An 18422-nucleotide genomic window follows, 5' to 3' on the forward strand; every position below is an offset into this window, starting at 1 on the left:
GACACATTCAGTTGAATTGAACTTAGTGATGTGAGTGTTGCACCAAATTACAAAAATTCTCAAGGCACATCTCATGTAGCAAATTTTAGACCATGGACATAATACATTAAAGGCCTGATTTACTAAAGCACGGGCGTCAAACTCATCACCCGGGGCCACATCATTTTTTGTGGCCTGCCACATCATTTTATGTAGTCTGCCATGATTGTTTGTGGCCTGCGAAAAGAAAGGAAATATTAAAGCACTTCCTGGCTAAAGTAATTGTTTTTTCAATTTTGACTGAAAAATGGGCTGCATATTGCATATGTTGTACACTTTAATATTATCTGATGATGCAACAAGTTGTTCCCAGCACTTCATTTTTTGGTTATCAAAAATAAATACTTAAATATGTTTGTCGTATAGACTTATGATTTAAAATCAAGTTATCAATCCAGTTGTTCATAACATAATCAATTGTAAATAGTATATGGGTTATACTTGTGTAACGCTTTTCTACCTTCAAGGTACTCAAAGCGCTTTGACACTATTTCCACATTCACCCATTCACACACACATTCACACACTGATGGCGGGAGCTGCCATGCAGGGCCCTAACCACCACCCATCAGGAGCAAGGGTGAAGTGTCTTGCTCAAGGACACAACGGACGTGACTTGGTTGGTAGAAGCTGGGGATCGAACCAGGAACCCTCAGGTTGCTGGCACGGCCACTCTACCAACCGCATCACGCCGTCCCCAAAAACAGTTGCCTTTGCTAAATGTGTAAAGAGGCTAGTATACGTTTATATTCATATTCACCGTTAAAAAGTGCCCTCTGAGGGTTTATTGAGGGCCATAATTACAATGTGGCCCTCAATGAAAACAATTTTGACACACCTGTTCTAAAAGTTTGTGTGTATTGAAACCTGTGTAAACATGATATGGCATGTGTGAAAGTCTATTGTTATGGGTTCCACAGGACACCGGCCCGCCCCTCAGATGCAGAGTGTACAATATGTTTTTATTTTTCTTTTTTCTCAAATTTCGTTGCTTTTCAGCCGTCTTGTTTTCTTCTCCTTGTGTCGTCTGCTCTTTCTTCCCCAGTCTCTCCCCATCATGCTAATAAAGAGACAGGTGATTAGATAACTCGTTCCAGCTGAGGTATCCACTCACCTGTCTGCTGCTTCATGGCCGGCTCCTGCACACACCCTGCCCACAGGGAACGCGTGGACCACGCCCCTTCCACAGCATGCAAAACTGATCTACTGAATGCATCTCTTAAATGAGCAAAGCAATCCATTTAGCATGTCTGTTTTCATGAATACGCAGAATATATTGTGATCATCAGAACAGCCACAATACTGGGGGGAGAAGATGCAAATATAATTATTTAGCACTGACCATGTGATTTATCAATACTAAAACGGTTCTGCGGCCGCTGTTTTGCGCTTATAATTAGCATCTGGAAAGCGTCTGGAATGTGCACGCAAAAAAACAAACACAAATGTCCTTGCAGTAAGAAGGAGGCGTTAGCTACAAAATGACAGATGATTTAAAAAGACACTATTCAATAATCATGTCGAAAATCGACATATTTTTGTGAGAAATTAAAATATTCGACACATCATCTGTCCAGCAATCTTTGAGCCGATGAAAGACTTAAGGGCTGATTTGAAGGCAACCAGCAAAACGATGTCTGCTGGGGTTTCTTAATGGCATTCGGTTTTAATTTATAGTAGATATATTTTTGCAGCTTCTTGCAACATGCATTTTCTTGCCTCTAGATCATTCCGTCATTGCCTTTGTTGTTGGAAAACAAGGTCGTGCGGCCTCGTAGAGCGCACCTTCGATGTGCTGTTGTCAAGATTGCAATTTTATTTTGCAGAAAGGTCGGTAGAGATTATAGTTGTGTGCTGCATGGCATCGACAAGATGAAACGCCGCACGTTGGACCATATGATGCCAATGGAGCGCTTTGAGTGCTAGGGAAGCGCTCTATAAATCTAATTCATTATTATTATTATTATTATTATTATTATTATCATTATTATTGCATGTGAAGGGAAATACGCGCTCTATGGTGACGGTAGTACATGCAGAATCCTCATTTAAATATGGTGGTCTGCACCACTTTTGTAATTGTTATCAATTGTTCACGCAGTCTTAGTAGATTTTAGTAGATTGTATGATCTACAAAGACTGTGAGTACAATGTCAGCCATGTTGCACTTTTTTGCACTTCCATAGCGAGTCTACTGACAGATAGAAGTTTGAAATTTACGCTACTTTGTATTAGAAAAGGCAACATCGAACAATAGATGTGCAGGTACGAGCCAGTCTGCTCCACAACAAAACGATAGAGAAAAAGAAGGAACTCATTGACTACAATGGCGGACTCGCGCAAAGCTCTTCGGGATAAACCTCTACCATATATGGATATATTTGCTGACGTCACATATTGGAAAAAGGTCACAAATAAATATCAGGAATATCCCCGCCCTGCCTTCATAGTTACATTTCAAATTTTCATGACCTATGCAGATCCCAAATACACAAAAACAGGTACCAGTAGGTAAGAAAAGTTGGTTCTGCCTCATAGGTCCCTTTTAAGACATCAACCACAATGTTGTGACTTTTCCATCTTTCTATGCAGGACCTAAGCAGTAAAGACTTGAAGAGAGACCTCTACATTGTTGCACATGTCATGAGAAATGGTACAGTCCCTACATATGTGTACAGACATGTTTTCAGGAAATTCATAGAGTTTCGTCTCAGTCCAGCTGTCTCATTTATGCTATGTCCAGGCCGTATGCTGCTGAATGACTCAAAGAAAGGCCCACCTCACATTCAGTACCGGCGGCCGTACGGCTGTGCAGTTCTGGCCATGAGTGACGTTTTCCACACTATCACAGATCTCAAAGAGGAGAAGGACTTTGTGCTGAAAGTGTATACGTGAGTACTACATTGTGTTTTAAACACAACACTAAGGAGACCTCCCAAAAACAGATGCTGACCTGGCACATGGATCTTACTGCCCATGTTAAGCAGAAAGTCACTTTTATAGCAACCAGTCAAAATAAGTAACTCAGCATTTGTTGCTGTTAGTCAACAGTTACATGTACACTATATTGCCAAAAGTGTTTGGCCACCCATCCAAATGATGAGAATCAGGTGTCCTAATCACTTGGCCCAGTGTAAAAAATCAAGCACACAGGCATTAAGACTGTTTCTACAAATATTTGTGAAAGAATGGGCCGCTCTCAGTGATTTCCAGCGTGGAACATTCATAGAATGCCACCTGTGCAACAAATGCAGTCGTGAAATTTCCTCGCTCCTAAATATTCCAAAGTCAATTTTATTATAAGAAAAGTGAAGAGTTTGGGAACAACAGCAAGTCAGCCACAAAGTGGTAGGCCATGTAAACTGACAGAGAGGGGTCAGCAGATGCTGAAGCACATAGTGCAAAGACTTTCTGCACAGTCAGTTGCTACAGAGCTCCAAACTTCATGTGACCTTCCAATTAGCCCACGTACAGTACGCAGAGAGCTTCATGGAATGGGATTCCATGGCCGAGCAGCTGCATCTAAGCCATACATGACCAAGTCTGATGCAAAGCTTCGGATGCAGTGGTGTAAAGCACGTCGCCACTGGACTCTAGAGCAGTGGGGACGTGTTCTCTAGAGTGATGAATCACACTTTTCCATTTGGCAATCTGAGTTTGGAGGTTGCCAGGAGAACGCTACATTTCGAACTGCATTGTGCCAAATGTGAAATTTGGTGGAGGAGGAATTATGGTGTGGGGTTGTTTTTTCAGGAGTTGGGCTTGGCCCCTCAGTTCCAGTGAAAGGAACTTTGAATGCTCCAGGATACCAAAACATTTTGGACAATTCCATGGGATGGCACTTCAAGTTCATATTCGAGTAAAGGCAGGTGGCCAAATACTTTTGGCAATATAGTGTATGTGTGTGTTAGGAGTCAAAAGTCACCTGCATTTATAGGATACCATTTATAATGTAATAAAGGGCTCCAGAACAAAGATGTTTTGTAGGTTCCTCTTCCAAGGCAACAAGTCCTTCCTTTTCAAAAGCATGCAGTGATTCAGTGGTGTGCTGCCTCCAAACTGTCCGCTCCTATAAGGCTCCAGTCTGTGCGTTTCCCCATGCCTTTCCCAGGGGCCTAAAGGCCCACAGTAATGAAAAAGACTGGTACAGAGCTGGCTGTCAGGTTTGTTTAGTGCTTTGAGCATTTGGGCTGACGTGCTACTTGATAGCAACTCCCCCATGCTGCTACCTTTTCTCCAGGAGGAAATCAGCTTAGGGACACATGCTGTTCGTGCAGTCCCCATGTGCACAATTCCTGCTTGCCCATCTGTTCCTCTAATGGCTTTGCTACTAACTGTCCTACCTGCTTATTTTTCTCTGCAGATGTAACAATGAGAATGAATGGTACCAGGTTCACGAAAACATCATTCGCAAGTCCAACACCAAATATTCAGCTCCCAGCACCAATTATGGTAAATACATGCTCTTATAATGATGGTCTTTTGAATATGTATTGGATAAAGAGGAGGCACATGCCATCATCTTGTTTTTTATGTACAAATCAATGCAATGTAATGTAATGCGATTTTTTTAACCATTCCTGTACGTGTTTTTTTTTCTTAGAACTTGAATGCAAACAATCAAATCCAATCAACCTGGCTCTCTTAGATAACACTCATGAAAACGTATTATCAGTTCAAAATTCTGCTTGTCATAATATTTTTTATTTAAACATTCAATTGTTGGCCTTTTGTTAAAATTGGACATTACATGTGTGTATATGCCAATACGTGTGTGGAACTTTTTCATGGTTGCATTCAAAAGTCTCTGAATTACAGTGCAATTAGATCAAAATAATGACGGAAAACAGAAACTAGAAAGTAAAGTTGATCAAAGTTGTGTTCTCCCAAAACCTTTTTGGGCAAAAATGGATGAATTAGCATACTTTCATAGAAGACAATGAAACCCACAATTCTGAGATGGTCTTTTGAATATACAATGGCTAAAGAGGAGGAGTAAGCCGCCATCTTGTTTTTTTGGGGTAATTCTTAGGGATGTCTGATAAAGGGTTTTTGCCGATATCCGATATTCCGATATTGTCCAACTCTTAATTACCGATAACGATATCAACCGATACCGATATATACAGTCGTGGAATTAACACATTGTTATGCCTAATTTGGACAACCAGGTATGGTGAAGATAAGGTCCTTTTTAAAAAAATTAATAAAATAAGATAAATAAATAAATAAAAATGTTTTGAATAAAAAAGAAAGTAAAACAATATAAAAACAGTTACATAGAAACTAGTAAATAATGAAAATGAGTAAAATTAACTGTTAAAGGTTAGTACTATTAGTGGACCAGCAGCACGCACAATCATGTGTGCTTACGGACTGTATCCCTTGCAGACTGTATTGATATATATTGATATATAATGTAGGAACCAGAATATTAATAACAGAAAGAAACAACCCTTTTGTGTGAATGAGTGTGAATGAGTGTAAATGGGGGAGGGTTTTTTTTTTGGGTTGGTGCACTAATTGTAAGTGTATCTTGTGTTTTTTATGTTGATTTAATTAAAAAAAACAATAAAAAAAACCAAAAAAAAACGATACCGATAATAAAAAAAACCTGATACCGATAATTTCCGATATTACATTTTAAAGCATTTATCTCTAGTAATTATACATAATGTAATGCCATTTTTCTTTACTATCCCTAAACACATGGCTTTTTTCTTTGAAATTTAGTTCAAACAAATCAAATCTCATCAACCTGTCTTGACAAGGGGATGATACCTATAGCTATTAGATAAAATTCATGAAAATATATTACCACATTCTAAAATTTAATATTTTATATTAATAGTCAATTGTTGACCTATTGTTTTAACTGGACAATACACGTACATGCATGTCAAAGTTAGCATTGTTGCATCCAAGTCTCTGAATTACAGTGCAATTTGTCAAAATACTGATGTAAAACAGAAACTAGAAGAGTTTTAAAGTAAACTGAAGTTCATCAAAGTGGTGTTCTCTAAAAAACTAATTGCAAACATTGATAGGTTGATTGGCGACAATAAAATAGACCCCTAGTGTGGGAATGTGAGTGTGAATGTTGTCTGACTATCTGTGTTGGTCCTGCGATGAGGTGGCGACTTGTCCAGGGTGTACCCTGCCTTCTGCCCGAATGCAGTTGAGATAGGTTTCAGCACCCCCCGCGACTATGAAAGGGACAAGCGGTAGAAAAATGGATGGATGGATGCAACATTATGGCATGTTATGGCATCGACTCTGATAAATGTATGTAATAATGTGCACTGTATTATCCCTAACAAATAAAACAATAAACAAAAAAAAATAATTATAAAAGATGAATTTGCATACTTTCATAGAAGACAATGAAACCCACATATCTGGGAGGCTAAAGTCCAATGCAATGTATCCCAAATAGTATGATGTGTAATCACTTATTTGATTGTACAATCACTACACTAAGATAAACATTGATCAAATTATATTATTTAATACAATGTTAGAGTAAATATTATCTAATAGATTATCTCACCCCTTGGCGGAGCGTTGTGTTTCACTTGCTTCTCACAGTAACATATGATTCACTCAACTCCGTCGCCATTTGTGGGCACTGCCAACATTTTCCTGCCTTATCTCTAAAAATGTCTCATGTCTCCTGTCCTTGCGCTCATCTCATGCGTCTGTCCACCCTCTTGTCTGTCTTCTACTCCCCCACACTCTGACTAATATCCTTTAAATACCCCTCTGTCCTCCCTTCTTTGTCCCCTTCTTTCTTATCCCTCTGCTTCTTTTTTCACATCCAACACTCCTCTGCATCCCCCTCTGCTTTCAGGCCTCATCATTTCCCTGCAGCTGTTGAGAGGCGAGCTGGAGCAGATCAGACGGGAGAACCAAGCTGTGTTCAACCGAGCCCTGGCACTCACACGCAAATTAGGTTTTCCAGATGTCATCATGCCAGGTAAGGAGGCAAAGAGCAGTGGGCGTAACGGGCACTGAGGCCTAGCGTGGAGAGAGGAGGCCAGAAGAGAAGGACAGTGGAAGGTCGAGGATGGGTTTACACAGGATGCAGATGACAGAGGAGAGGGAGGTGGACATGAGGATGAGTGAGCATGAAGTGCCAAGAGTGACTGGGAATAGGAGAGGACTGTAGGACATACTGTTAGGATGTAATACATGTAATAAACATTTCTCAAATACCTTCGTTCCCCCTTAGTTTATGTTGCAGAAATCATGTACCTCAGTGCACAAAGCAAGATCCATAAGGGCATATTTGGATACATTTAGTGTGGAAGAACTTGAGAGCCTCAAACATCCTTAGAATAAACTACGAATGAAATTGTTTGTGACCTCATGAACACAAAATCAAACATAGGCACACACCACACTGCTCAGTGGCCTTGTGGTTAGAGTGTCCGCCCTGAGACTGGAAGGTTGTGAGTTCAAACCCCAGCCGAGTCATACCAAAGCCTATAAAAATGGGACCCATTGCCTCCCCTGCTTGGCACTCAGCATCAAGGGTTGGAATTGGGGGTTAAATCACCAAATGATTCCCGAGCGTGGCCACCGCTGCTGCTCACTGCTCCCGCCACCTCCCAGGGGGTGAACATGGGGATGGGTCAAATGCACAGAATAATTTCACCACACCTAGTGTGTCTGTGTGACTATCGTTGGGACTTTAATTTTTAACTTTAACACCATGTAAAACGTGTCAAACGTCTCATTAAGTATAAAGGGTAGTCTCCATAGGTTTTCCATTAATAATTCTGTTTTTTGCAACCTGAGTAGAAGAAGACATATTTTATTTTTGGTCGTTTTAATGATTAAGAACTGCTGTAAATGTGTGCATGTACTACAGTGTATGAACCGAGTGTACTTCCTCCAATTAGCCTGGAATACATCCCACCTACCACTTTGTGTGACTCACGTCCCCATGGAAACGTGTATATATATTTATATACGCATTAGACTTAGACTTAGACAAACTTTAATGATCCACAAGGGAAATTGTTCAACACAGTAGCTCAGTTACAATGATGGAAAGGACAATGCAGGTATAAATAGACTAATATAGCTATAAAAAAATCTAACATATATACGAATATATACATAATATGTGTACAGAGTAATTTATATACAGATATATTATATTATGTCTATAACATATATACAATATAAACCAATGACCATGTACAATATTACAGTATATACAGTCTATATGACAGCAGCAGCATAAAATAGAGAGTAGGTCCAGCAGGAAATAGAAAATAGACATTATAAACAAAGAGAAGTAGCTAACATGTCAGGTGTCAGGTAATAGGCAGATGTCATCTATTGCTGTATGGCGAGTGATTATACAGCTGGATGGAGTGTGGAATGAAGGAGTTCTTGAATCTCACAGTGCGGGAAGGAAGTTGAAGGAGCCTGTTGGAGTATGAACTCCGCTGTCCCTTAATTGTCAGGTGAAGTGGATAGGCAGGATTGTCCATGATGGCCAGCAGTTTGTCCAGTGACCTCCTATCCCTCACTGACACAAACGCCTCCAATTGCGTGCCAATAGTTTGACCGGCTTTCCGGATCAGATTATCAATCCGGTTTGAGTCCCTTTTGCTGGTGCTGCTCCCCCAACAAACCACTGCAAAGTACAGTGCACTGGCCACAACAGACTGATAAAATATCTCCAACAGCTTGCTGCACACATTGAATGACCTAAGCTTCCTCAGGAAAAAGAGTCTGCTCATGCCCTTCTTGTAAACAGCTTTGCAGTTGTCCTTCCAGTCCAGTCTGCTGTTCAAGTGGACTCCCAGGTACTTGTACTGCTCCACTACTGCCACCTCCCGGCCCTGGATCTTGATGGGCTCCACCGGGGTCACTCTCTTCCTGAAGTCGATGACCAGCTCCTTAGTCTTGTCCACATTAAGGACCAGATGGTTCGCCTGAGACCACTCCACAAAGTCAGCGATCAGTGTCCTGTACTCCAATTCCCGTCCCTCTCCGATACACCCGACCACAGCAGAGTCGTCAGAGTATTTCTGCAGGTGGCAGGACCTGGAACTATACTGGAAGTCTGAGGTGAACAGGGTGAACAGGAAAGGAGACAGGACGGTCCCCTGTGGAGCACCTACACCACTGACCACAGTATCCGACACGGAGCTCCCCAGTCGCACAAACTGGGGCCTGTCAGACAAGTAATCAGTGATCCAGGAGACAATGGATGAACTGACACCCATCCTGAGCAACTTGTCACTCATCAGAATTGGCTGAATGGTGTTAAAGGCACTGGAGAAATCAAAAAACATGATCCTCACAGTGCCCTTCCCACCATCCAGGTGAGAGTGAGCATGATGCAGCAGGTAGATAACAGCATCGTCCACTCCTACATGGGGCTGATATGCAAACTGTAGAGGATCCAGGGAAGGAGCCACCAGTGGCCTCAGCTGATCCAGCACAAGTCTCTCGAGGACCTTCATGACCTGGGACGTCAGGGCTACAGGTCTGAAGTCATTTGAGCTCGATGGGATGGGCTTCTTGGGCACCGGCACTATGCAGGATGTTTTCCATAGCACTGGTATCCGTTCTAGCTTCAGACTCAGGTTGAAGATGGAGTGCAGGATCCCAGTTAGCTGAGCAGCGCAAGTCTTCAGGACCCAGGGGTTGACTCGGTCAGGGCCTGCTGACTTAGCTGGATTGACTTTCTCCAGCTGCCGTCTTACAAGTCCAGGTGTCAGACACACCGGGCTGGCTTTCTCAGTGGGGGTGGAAATGGGGGAGGAGAGAGGGGGAAAAAAAAACGGCTGTGGCAGGTTAAAGAGAAGGAGGGGGAGGTGGAGGTGTGAGAACAGGAGTAGTGGGGGGAGGGCCAGTAAGGGGTGCGTTGCTAAATCTGTTGAAAAATAAATTCAGCTCGTTGGCTCTATCTGCGCCCCCATCCAGCAGTTTGGCTTTATTGTTGAAGCCTGTGATGGCCTTCATACCCTTCCAAACCTCACAAGTGTTGTTTTGTTGTAGTTTAGCTTCAAGCTTCCTTCTATAGGCATCTTTCCCTTCTTGAAGATTAACTTTGAGCTGCCACTAAATCCTCTTCAACTCGTCCCGATCACCGGATCTGAAGGCTCGCTTCTTTTTATTTAGCAGCACCTTATGCTGGCTGGTGATCCAGGGCTTGTTATTTGGGTAACAGTGGACAGTTTTTGTCGGGATGATGGAGTCCTCACAGAAATTTATGTACAGTATATTCAGATTTTTATAAATTACTTTTTAATTATCCTTTGACTATTATCACATATTTGTATAATGTTTGAAGCCTAGAGAGGTAGTCAAGAGAAACATTGCATTACAACGGCATCATTAGCGTTACTGCGTTATGTTCTTTTAGCTCATTCTTCTTCTCTGCTTTAATCCTCCAGGTGACACTCGCAATGACTTGTACTTGACCCTGGAACGAGGCGAGTTCGAGAGGGGTGGCAAGAGCGTCCAGAAGAACATTGAAGTGACGCTCTATGTCCTCTATGCCGACGGGGACACTCTTAAAGTATGACACATGCGTTAAATATGATTCATTCAGCATAATACCGCTCCATCAGTCATGATGAGTAAATTAGTTCACCCTCAACATCCCCTCATTAAGTTACAGGATGCCTCTTTAAAGATAATGTATTTCCCTACCTTTGCAGGACTGCATCAGTTTGGGCAGTGGAGAGTCGAACATGACAGAATACCGATCCTTTGTTCTCTACCACAACAACAGCCCTCGCTGGAGTGAGATGGTCAAACTTCCCATTCCCATCGATCGATTCCGAGGCTCTCACCTGCGCTTTGAGTTCAGACACTGTTCCAGTAAGTCATAAACTACACAGTGGCGGCAGTCCTTCATGTATTGCAATTTGCTATTGTATTTTTAGGACTGAAAGTACACAGCAGGTTTATGAACCATGTCACTGTCATACGTGTTATTTCAGCAAAAGACAAAGGGGAGAAAAAACTTTTCGGCTTTGCTTTCACTCCTCTAATGAGAGAGGACGGGACCACATTGTCGGATGAAAGCCATGAGCTGTATGTCTACAAGGTGAGAGTCAGTTCCACACATAGCAGTAATACAAATGGGAGGAAAATATTTGTATTGAGTGCATACTGTGTTAGTCTGTTGCCATAGACATTACACACAAAGAAACAAATTGGGACATCAATTTATCCACAATTTTCTTTTTGTATGCCTTGTTGTGCTTGTAACGCAAAAGCAAGACAACTTGAAGTATCTTTGACACAAAAACGTGTGCGCCGTTTATTCCATCAAAGAGAAGACTAAAGACTTCTTACATCAAGTGACTCCAAATGGCGGTCACAACAAACCCCCACCTTTGGGTAAATCTCCTGACGGTCACTTAAAGGGGCCGCACCAAATGACTCACTGTTAACTGCATAAATTAATGCTAAACAAGAACAACATTGTTATGTGCACAATAGAACAATGACAGTGAATAATGAGACAAAGTCAAGTAAACAGGTGTGGTGAATTATGTCCTTAAAGCAACCGCCTTTAAAATTATTTCAATATTAAAGACCTACATTTACCTTAACCCAGCTTAAACCACACTTGATCATTGACTGCAGTAGTACTTCAACCAAAAAACAAGTACTGCAATATTTCAAGTGATGTAATGTAACAGCAGTGTAATGAATATCATAGTTAAACTACTCCATACAGTGTATTTAGATGTTTTGAGTGCATTATTTTCACTTTTAACTGTTCCACACAAAGGCAATTACTAGAATAAAAACAAGACGTTGGCAGACACTTGTCATTGTTGCCAATGTTTGTTATTGCCATTTTTGTTATTTTGCATACAGAGGCCCTTCTAACTCATAAAGTAAAACTTTTGTTTGAGATGGTTGATTCAGTAACATACCAGTAATAGGAAAGTTACATTTGATTGCTTAGATTATCACTTGGACCTCACTAGGGATGATGTTCGTTAAGAAATTATCGAGTTTGAGCCCATTATCTCTTATCTCTTATCGAATCCAGATAGGTTGTTGTGTGTGCACTGAGTTCCAAAAGCCATAGATGTTATGTGACTGGGCCGGCACGCTGTTTATATGGAGGAAAAGCGGACGTGACTGAAGACAGCATGCGGCCGTTACAGGGTGAAGGTTTCAGGTGAGAGAGGACGCTAAAGGCACGCCCCCAGTGAGCATATAGTGCTGCTATGTGCGTTATAAATAAAAAAATTGCAGACAAACACATCACCAACATAGACGCTCACTTTCGACATCCGGTGAAGCAATATGTAGAGAAGAAGGGGACCAGCACGGTAGCGAATTGATACACATTACGGGGCAAGAGAAGTCGGCTTTTACTGTTGTGCTAGCTTGCTATGCTAATGGGCAACGAGACTGACTTTGAAAATGAGTAGAGGGACTCTGGCGTGTTTGATGGAGAATATGCCCAGCTGTTCGTTTCGGACACAGAAGATGAGGACTTTGATGGATTTGTGGATGAGGATTGATCAAAAAATAATGTGAGTACATTGATAAATACTTCAATAAAGTACAACCCAACACAGCTTTGCTCCTTCTGCCTTTTTAAAACAGCGTCCATGCATGCTAGCGTATGTTTTAGGCTAACATATGGTTTAAAGGCCTACTGAAACCCACTACTACCGACCACGCAGTCTGATAGTTTATATATCAATGATGAAATCTTAACATTATAACACATGCCAATACGGCCGGGTTAACTTATAAAGTGACATTTTAAATTTGCCGCTAAACTTCCGGTTCGAAACGCCTCTGAGGATGACGTATGCGCCTGACGTGGCCTGGCGAACACGGGTATGCCTTCCACATTGAAGCCAATACGAAAAAGCTCTGTTTTCATTTCATAATTCCACAGTATTCTGGACATCTGTGTTCGTGAATCTGTTGCAATCATGTTCATTGCATTATGGAGAAGGAAGCTGAGCAAGCAAAGAAGAAAGTTGTCGGTGCGAAATGGACGTATTTTTCGAACGTAGTCAGCAACAACAGTACACAGCCGGCGCTTCTTTGTTTACATTCCCGAAAGATGCAGTCAAGATGGAAGAACTCGGATAACAGAGACTCTAACCAGGAGGACTTTTGACTTCGATACACAGACGCCTGTAGAGAACTGGGACAACACAGACTCTTACCAGGATTACTTTGATTTGGATGACAAAGACGCATACGTGCTACTGTGAGTATGCAGCTTTGGCTTCTAAACATTTGATCGCTTGACCGTATGTGCGCAACTTTTTTTTGCGTATGTACGTAACTTTTTAAAAATATATAAGCTTTATGAACCTTGGGTTAGGTTAACGGTCTTTTGGGCTGAGTGATTGTGTGTGTTGATCAGGTGTTTGAATTGTATTGGCGTGTTCTATGGAGCTAGGAGCTAGCAGAGGAGCTAGGAGCTAGCGTAACAAACACGCAGGTGTTTTTATGCAGGATTAATTTGTGGCATATTAAATATAAGCCTGGTTGTGTTGTGGCTAATAGAGTATATATATGTCTTGTGTTTATTTACTGTTGTAGTCATTCCCAGCTGAATATCAGGTACCGTGAGTATGCAGCCTTGGCTGCTAAACATTTGATAGCTTGACCGTATGTGCGCGTCACGTACGTAACTTTTTAAAAATGTATAAGCTTTATGAACCTTGGGTTAGGTGAACGGTCTTTTGGGCTGAGTGATTGTGTGTGTTGATCAGGTGTTTGAATTGTATTGGCGTGTTCTATGGAGCTAGGAGCTAGCAGAGGAGCTAGGAGCTAGCGTAACAAACACGCAGGTGTTTTTATGCAGGATTAATTTGTGGCATATTAAATATAAGCCTGGTTGTGTTGTGGCTAATAGAGTATATATATGTCTTGTGTTTATTTACTGTTGTAGTCATTCCCAGCTGAATATCAGGTCACCCCCGGCTCTCACAGCATCTTCCCTATCTGAATAGCTTCAACTCCCCACTAGTCCTTCACTTGCACTTTACTCATCCACAAATCTTTCATCCTCGCTCAAATTAATGGGGAAATTGTCGCTTTCTCGGTCCGAATCTCTCTCACTTCATGCGGCCATCATTGTAAACAATAGGGAACTTTGCGTATATGTTCAACTGACTACGTCACGCTACTTCCGGTAGGGGCAAGCCTTTTTTTTATCAGATACCAAAAGTTGCAATCTTTATCGTCGTTGTTCTATACTAAATCCTTTCAGCAAAAATATGGCAATATCGCAAAATGATCAAGTATGACACATAGAATAGATCTGCTATCCCCGTTTAAATAAAAAAAATTCATTTCAGTAGGCCTTTAAGCTAGCATATGTTTTAAGCTAGCGTATGTTTAACCATGCCTGTGCCCAAAAATACGCTGCGCCTTATTTATGCGTTAAATACAGAAATAGCACCTGTAACTGACACGGCGCATTTTAATACGGTGTGCCCTATGGTCTCTAAAATACAGTATAGTGGCTTCAATAACGGGAACCGGTTCTCAAAAAGGGATTAGAATCAATGGAATCGGTTCTTTTCTTATCGAACAATTGGGAGAACCGGTTTCGAACATCATCCCTAGACCTCACACATATTTCTTATATTAGCATGCAAATGTATTTCTTTCCCATTAAATATACTTGCACCATGTGGCCAGTAGTCATTGTTTTGTGTTACCTAATAGATGCATCCGTTGTCTTGTGGGTCATGTTGTTATAACCCACAAGCTTTTGTCAAAGATGGCTGATGGTCAGCATTAATTTGCTCGAATTTCAGACACAAATAACATATCTTTTCTTTCCCGATGCTGAAAATCTGTTGCAGCGATCACTTAAGAGGGCGCTAAATTACTTCACCCAAGGCTACATTCATGAAATTCGTGTTTCAAAAGGCGGGAATTGTGCTGTGTGTGTTGATGCAAAGGATATTCAAATTTCCCGGGAAAAACTATCATTTTTAATTATAGTAATCACCCTGAAAACTAGCCACATTCAAGGAGAGAAGTTATGTAAAAACTGTTACGTTCCACCACATGCTACCTCTTTACCATTCATAAAAAACAAAATATTCTTCAGTAGGCTTGTATAGGTACACATAGGCGTATGTGTCGTCAACCATTAAAACAACTACTAAAGGAAATTAAATTGTGTAATCCTTTGTATTCATGGATGGAATGATGTAACTATGAGATTTTCTGAAAGGTAAATTTTCATGTAATTACTAAACTAAGTTTTGAACAAACAGCCCTAATGTTCTTCACGTTCAGCTGAAAATGTAGTCTACTACAAGCTTTGATCCCATCAAGGCATTTCTCATAGTTTAGCTTTGGTGTTGGTTTTGTCCTTTCAATGTCTTTGCGTATCATATATCCACATTACAAAAGTCCCATGCGCACCTAAGAACCATTGTTCTGTAATAAACGACAACGTTACTGATTTTCAGTGTCTGTCTAAATGCTCACCCCTGATTGTTTGTGGGACATTATGGCAGCTTGGTTGTATGGGAGGGCACTATGAATTCCCTGCAATCCGAATGATTGAAAGGCCGAATGCGCGTATTGATAAAGAATCCGAACGTCCCTTTAGTCCATCAATTATTGTATGGATAACTTTGTTCCATGTAATGCAGTGCTTTTCAATTATTTTCTGTTATGCCCCCCCAGGAAGAAGAAAACATTTTACGCCCCTATACCCCCCACACTCTCCGCCATGACTATAATTACTGTGTTATCATTGGCCTATAAAATTGTTTTAAGTACACTGGATCCTTATTAAAATTAAATGAAACAAATAATTATAGATCAACTTACAATCAACAATAACTTGATTAACATTGTATTTTATTTTGTAACATAAAATATTTAAAGTGCACCAATTTGCTTAAAATTTAAATAAAGTGTACCCTTGTTTAAACTATAAAAAATGTTGACCTACCTGAACCATTAGATATTGAAAAATACAATTAAATAAACTCAATACATAATCATTACATACAAATTGCTCAGCAACTTTAACTCAGGAGCACAATATATAAAACATTTTAACTTGCAATACGAAAATGTATTTTATCAAAATGAGGAAGTCAGGATTAATGGCTACAATGAGCGTATTTTGTAGTGTACAGCTTTTCGAAGCTGGGTTTGAAGCATGATACTGCATGATGGTAAAGCATGTTGCCCGGTGTCACACATGCCCCCCTTTAACATCACACCGCGCACCCCAGGGGGCCCCGCCCCCACTATTTGAGAAGGACTAATCTAATGCATCGCATATGTTTGCTGCAGTGTGACGAGAACGCCACCTTCAGTAACCAGGGCCTGTATCTTAGCCTGCCCTGCTGCAAGGAGGACTTCAACAGTTGTCCCAATCTGCCAGCTAACCTGCCTTTCCAGAGAAGCCCCAAAGAAACCTTTTGGGTGTCAACCATACTCTGCTCCACCAAACTCACACAAAATGGTATCAGGACTCCCTGAAAATGTTCACATGATATGTTCCGTTTTAGTTTCCTGAATAGTTTTTTATTGTTTTGTGTTTTACAGTGGACCTGTTGGCCCTTCTGAACTGGAAGACCCACCCGGACAGAGTTCTGGACATCCTTGGTCGACTACGCCAGATCAGTGGAGAGGAGATTGTCAAGGTCATTACCGCCAGATATATTAATTACCTACTAAAGTAATTAAGTCATTAAGCCAATGTAAAGCTGTAGGGTGTATTGATTGGCCGTGACACACTGCTTAAGATATTAACCTTCAGCGCCTGTGGCATTCCATCCTTTTCATGCAGTATTAAAAGTATGACTTCACTAACTGCACGTTAGATTATTGAAAAGCAACCAAATTACATGCAGCTAACTAATTGGCCACAGTTAATCAAATCCACTGCTTTAATAACACACATTACTTCTCCTCCAAAGCAAGAACTATCAAAAGATATCTGACCCAAGATGGTTAATGGAGCTAAGGTCAAAGTTCAGAGATGTCACCTGTTGACCTTAATGCCATATACTGTATCATTCAACAACACTAGTTGAGTTGTATTTGACACAGGGAGTAAAGGCCATATGTATTGAGTTCTGTACCATGTATTGTGCAGTATGCCCGATCAATAAATCTATTGATTTGAATGGTATTGCATCGAAGAGATACTGCTAATCATTGATTCATTATAAGGATTACAAAGAAACAGTAACATTTCAATTCAATTCAAGAATAGCTTTCCACTTTACTGTACATAAAGGGCCAGATCTACTCAAGGTTTGTGTAAATTAAAACACATGCAAACTTGATAATACACGCAAAGCTATTCTATTAAATGCACAGAGGATTGTGTCTTGTGAACAAAATAGAGAGCGCAATCCATTTAGCGTGTACATGTACAAAACCCAAAACCAGTGAAGTTGGCACGTTGTGTAAATGGTAAATAAAAACAGAATACAATGATTTGCAAATCATTTTCAACTTATATTCAATTTGAATAGACTTTAAAGACAACATACTTTAATGTTCGAACCGAGAAACGAATAATCATTAACTTAGAATTTAATGGCAGCAACACATTGCAATAAAGTTGTCACAGGGGCATTTTTACCACTGTGTTACATGGCCTTTCCTTTTAACAACACTCAGTAAACGTTTGGGAACTGAGGAAATCAATATTTGAAGCTTTTCAGGTGGAATTCTTTCCCATTCTTGCTTGATGTACAGCTTAAGTTGTTCAACAGTCCGGGGTCTCCATTGTCATATTTTACGCTTCATAATGCGCCACACATTTTCAACGGGAGACAGGTCTGGACTACAGGCAGGCCAGTCTAGTACCCACACTCTTTTACTGTGAAGCCACGCTGTTGTAACACGTGCAGAATGTGGCTTGGCATTGTCTTGCTGAAATAAGCAGGGGCGTCCATGAAAAAGACCTTGCTTGGATGGCAATATATGTTGCTCCAAAACCTGTATGTACTTTTCAGCATTAATGGTGCCTTCACAGATGTGTAAGTTCCCCATGCCTTGGGCACTTATACACGCCTATAACATCACAGATGCTGGCTTTTGAACTTTGCGCCTATAACAATCCGGATGGTTGTTTTCATCTTTGATCCAGAGGACACGACGTCGACAGTTTCCAAAAACAATTTTAAATGTGGACTCGTCAGACCACAGAACACTTCCACTTTGCATCAGTCCATCTTAGATGAGCTCGAGCCCGGGTGCTGTTGATCAATGGCTTTGGCTTTACATAGTAGAGTTTTAACTTGCACTTACAGATGTAGCAACCAACTGTAGTTACTGACAGTGGTTTTCTGTAGTGTTTACACAACGTGCCAACTTCATTGGTTTCGGGTTTTGTATATGCATCATAAGTGCTGATTATT

General features: G+C 40.9%; 1 protein-coding gene across 4 annotated transcripts in view; it reads left to right on the plus strand.

The window, feature by feature from the left end:
* Positions 1–18422, plus strand: part of LOC133653886 (dedicator of cytokinesis protein 3-like) — a 151722-nt gene that overhangs the window by 87037 nt on the left and 46263 nt on the right. For all 4 annotated transcript variants that reach the window (XR_009826784.1, XM_062053696.1, XM_062053697.1 and 1 more), the window contains 9 exons: positions 2632–2692; positions 2783–2930; positions 4403–4491; positions 6890–7015; positions 10461–10585; positions 10728–10890; positions 11013–11119; positions 16339–16510; positions 16594–16691. Coding sequence is in view for 3 of the 4 variants with exons in the window: in XM_062053696.1 (XP_061909680.1) it covers positions 2632–2692; positions 2783–2930; positions 4403–4491; positions 6890–7015; positions 10461–10585; positions 10728–10890; positions 11013–11119; positions 16339–16510; positions 16594–16691 (1089 nt within the window). In the remaining variant the exon portion in view is untranslated. The remainder of the gene's footprint in view (positions 1–2631; positions 2693–2782; positions 2931–4402; positions 4492–6889; positions 7016–10460; positions 10586–10727; positions 10891–11012; positions 11120–16338; positions 16511–16593; positions 16692–18422) is intronic.

This window comes from Entelurus aequoreus, linkage group LG07 (genome assembly GCF_033978785.1).
Source record: "Entelurus aequoreus isolate RoL-2023_Sb linkage group LG07, RoL_Eaeq_v1.1, whole genome shotgun sequence".
Classification (NCBI taxonomy): domain Eukaryota; kingdom Metazoa; phylum Chordata; class Actinopteri; order Syngnathiformes; family Syngnathidae; genus Entelurus; species Entelurus aequoreus.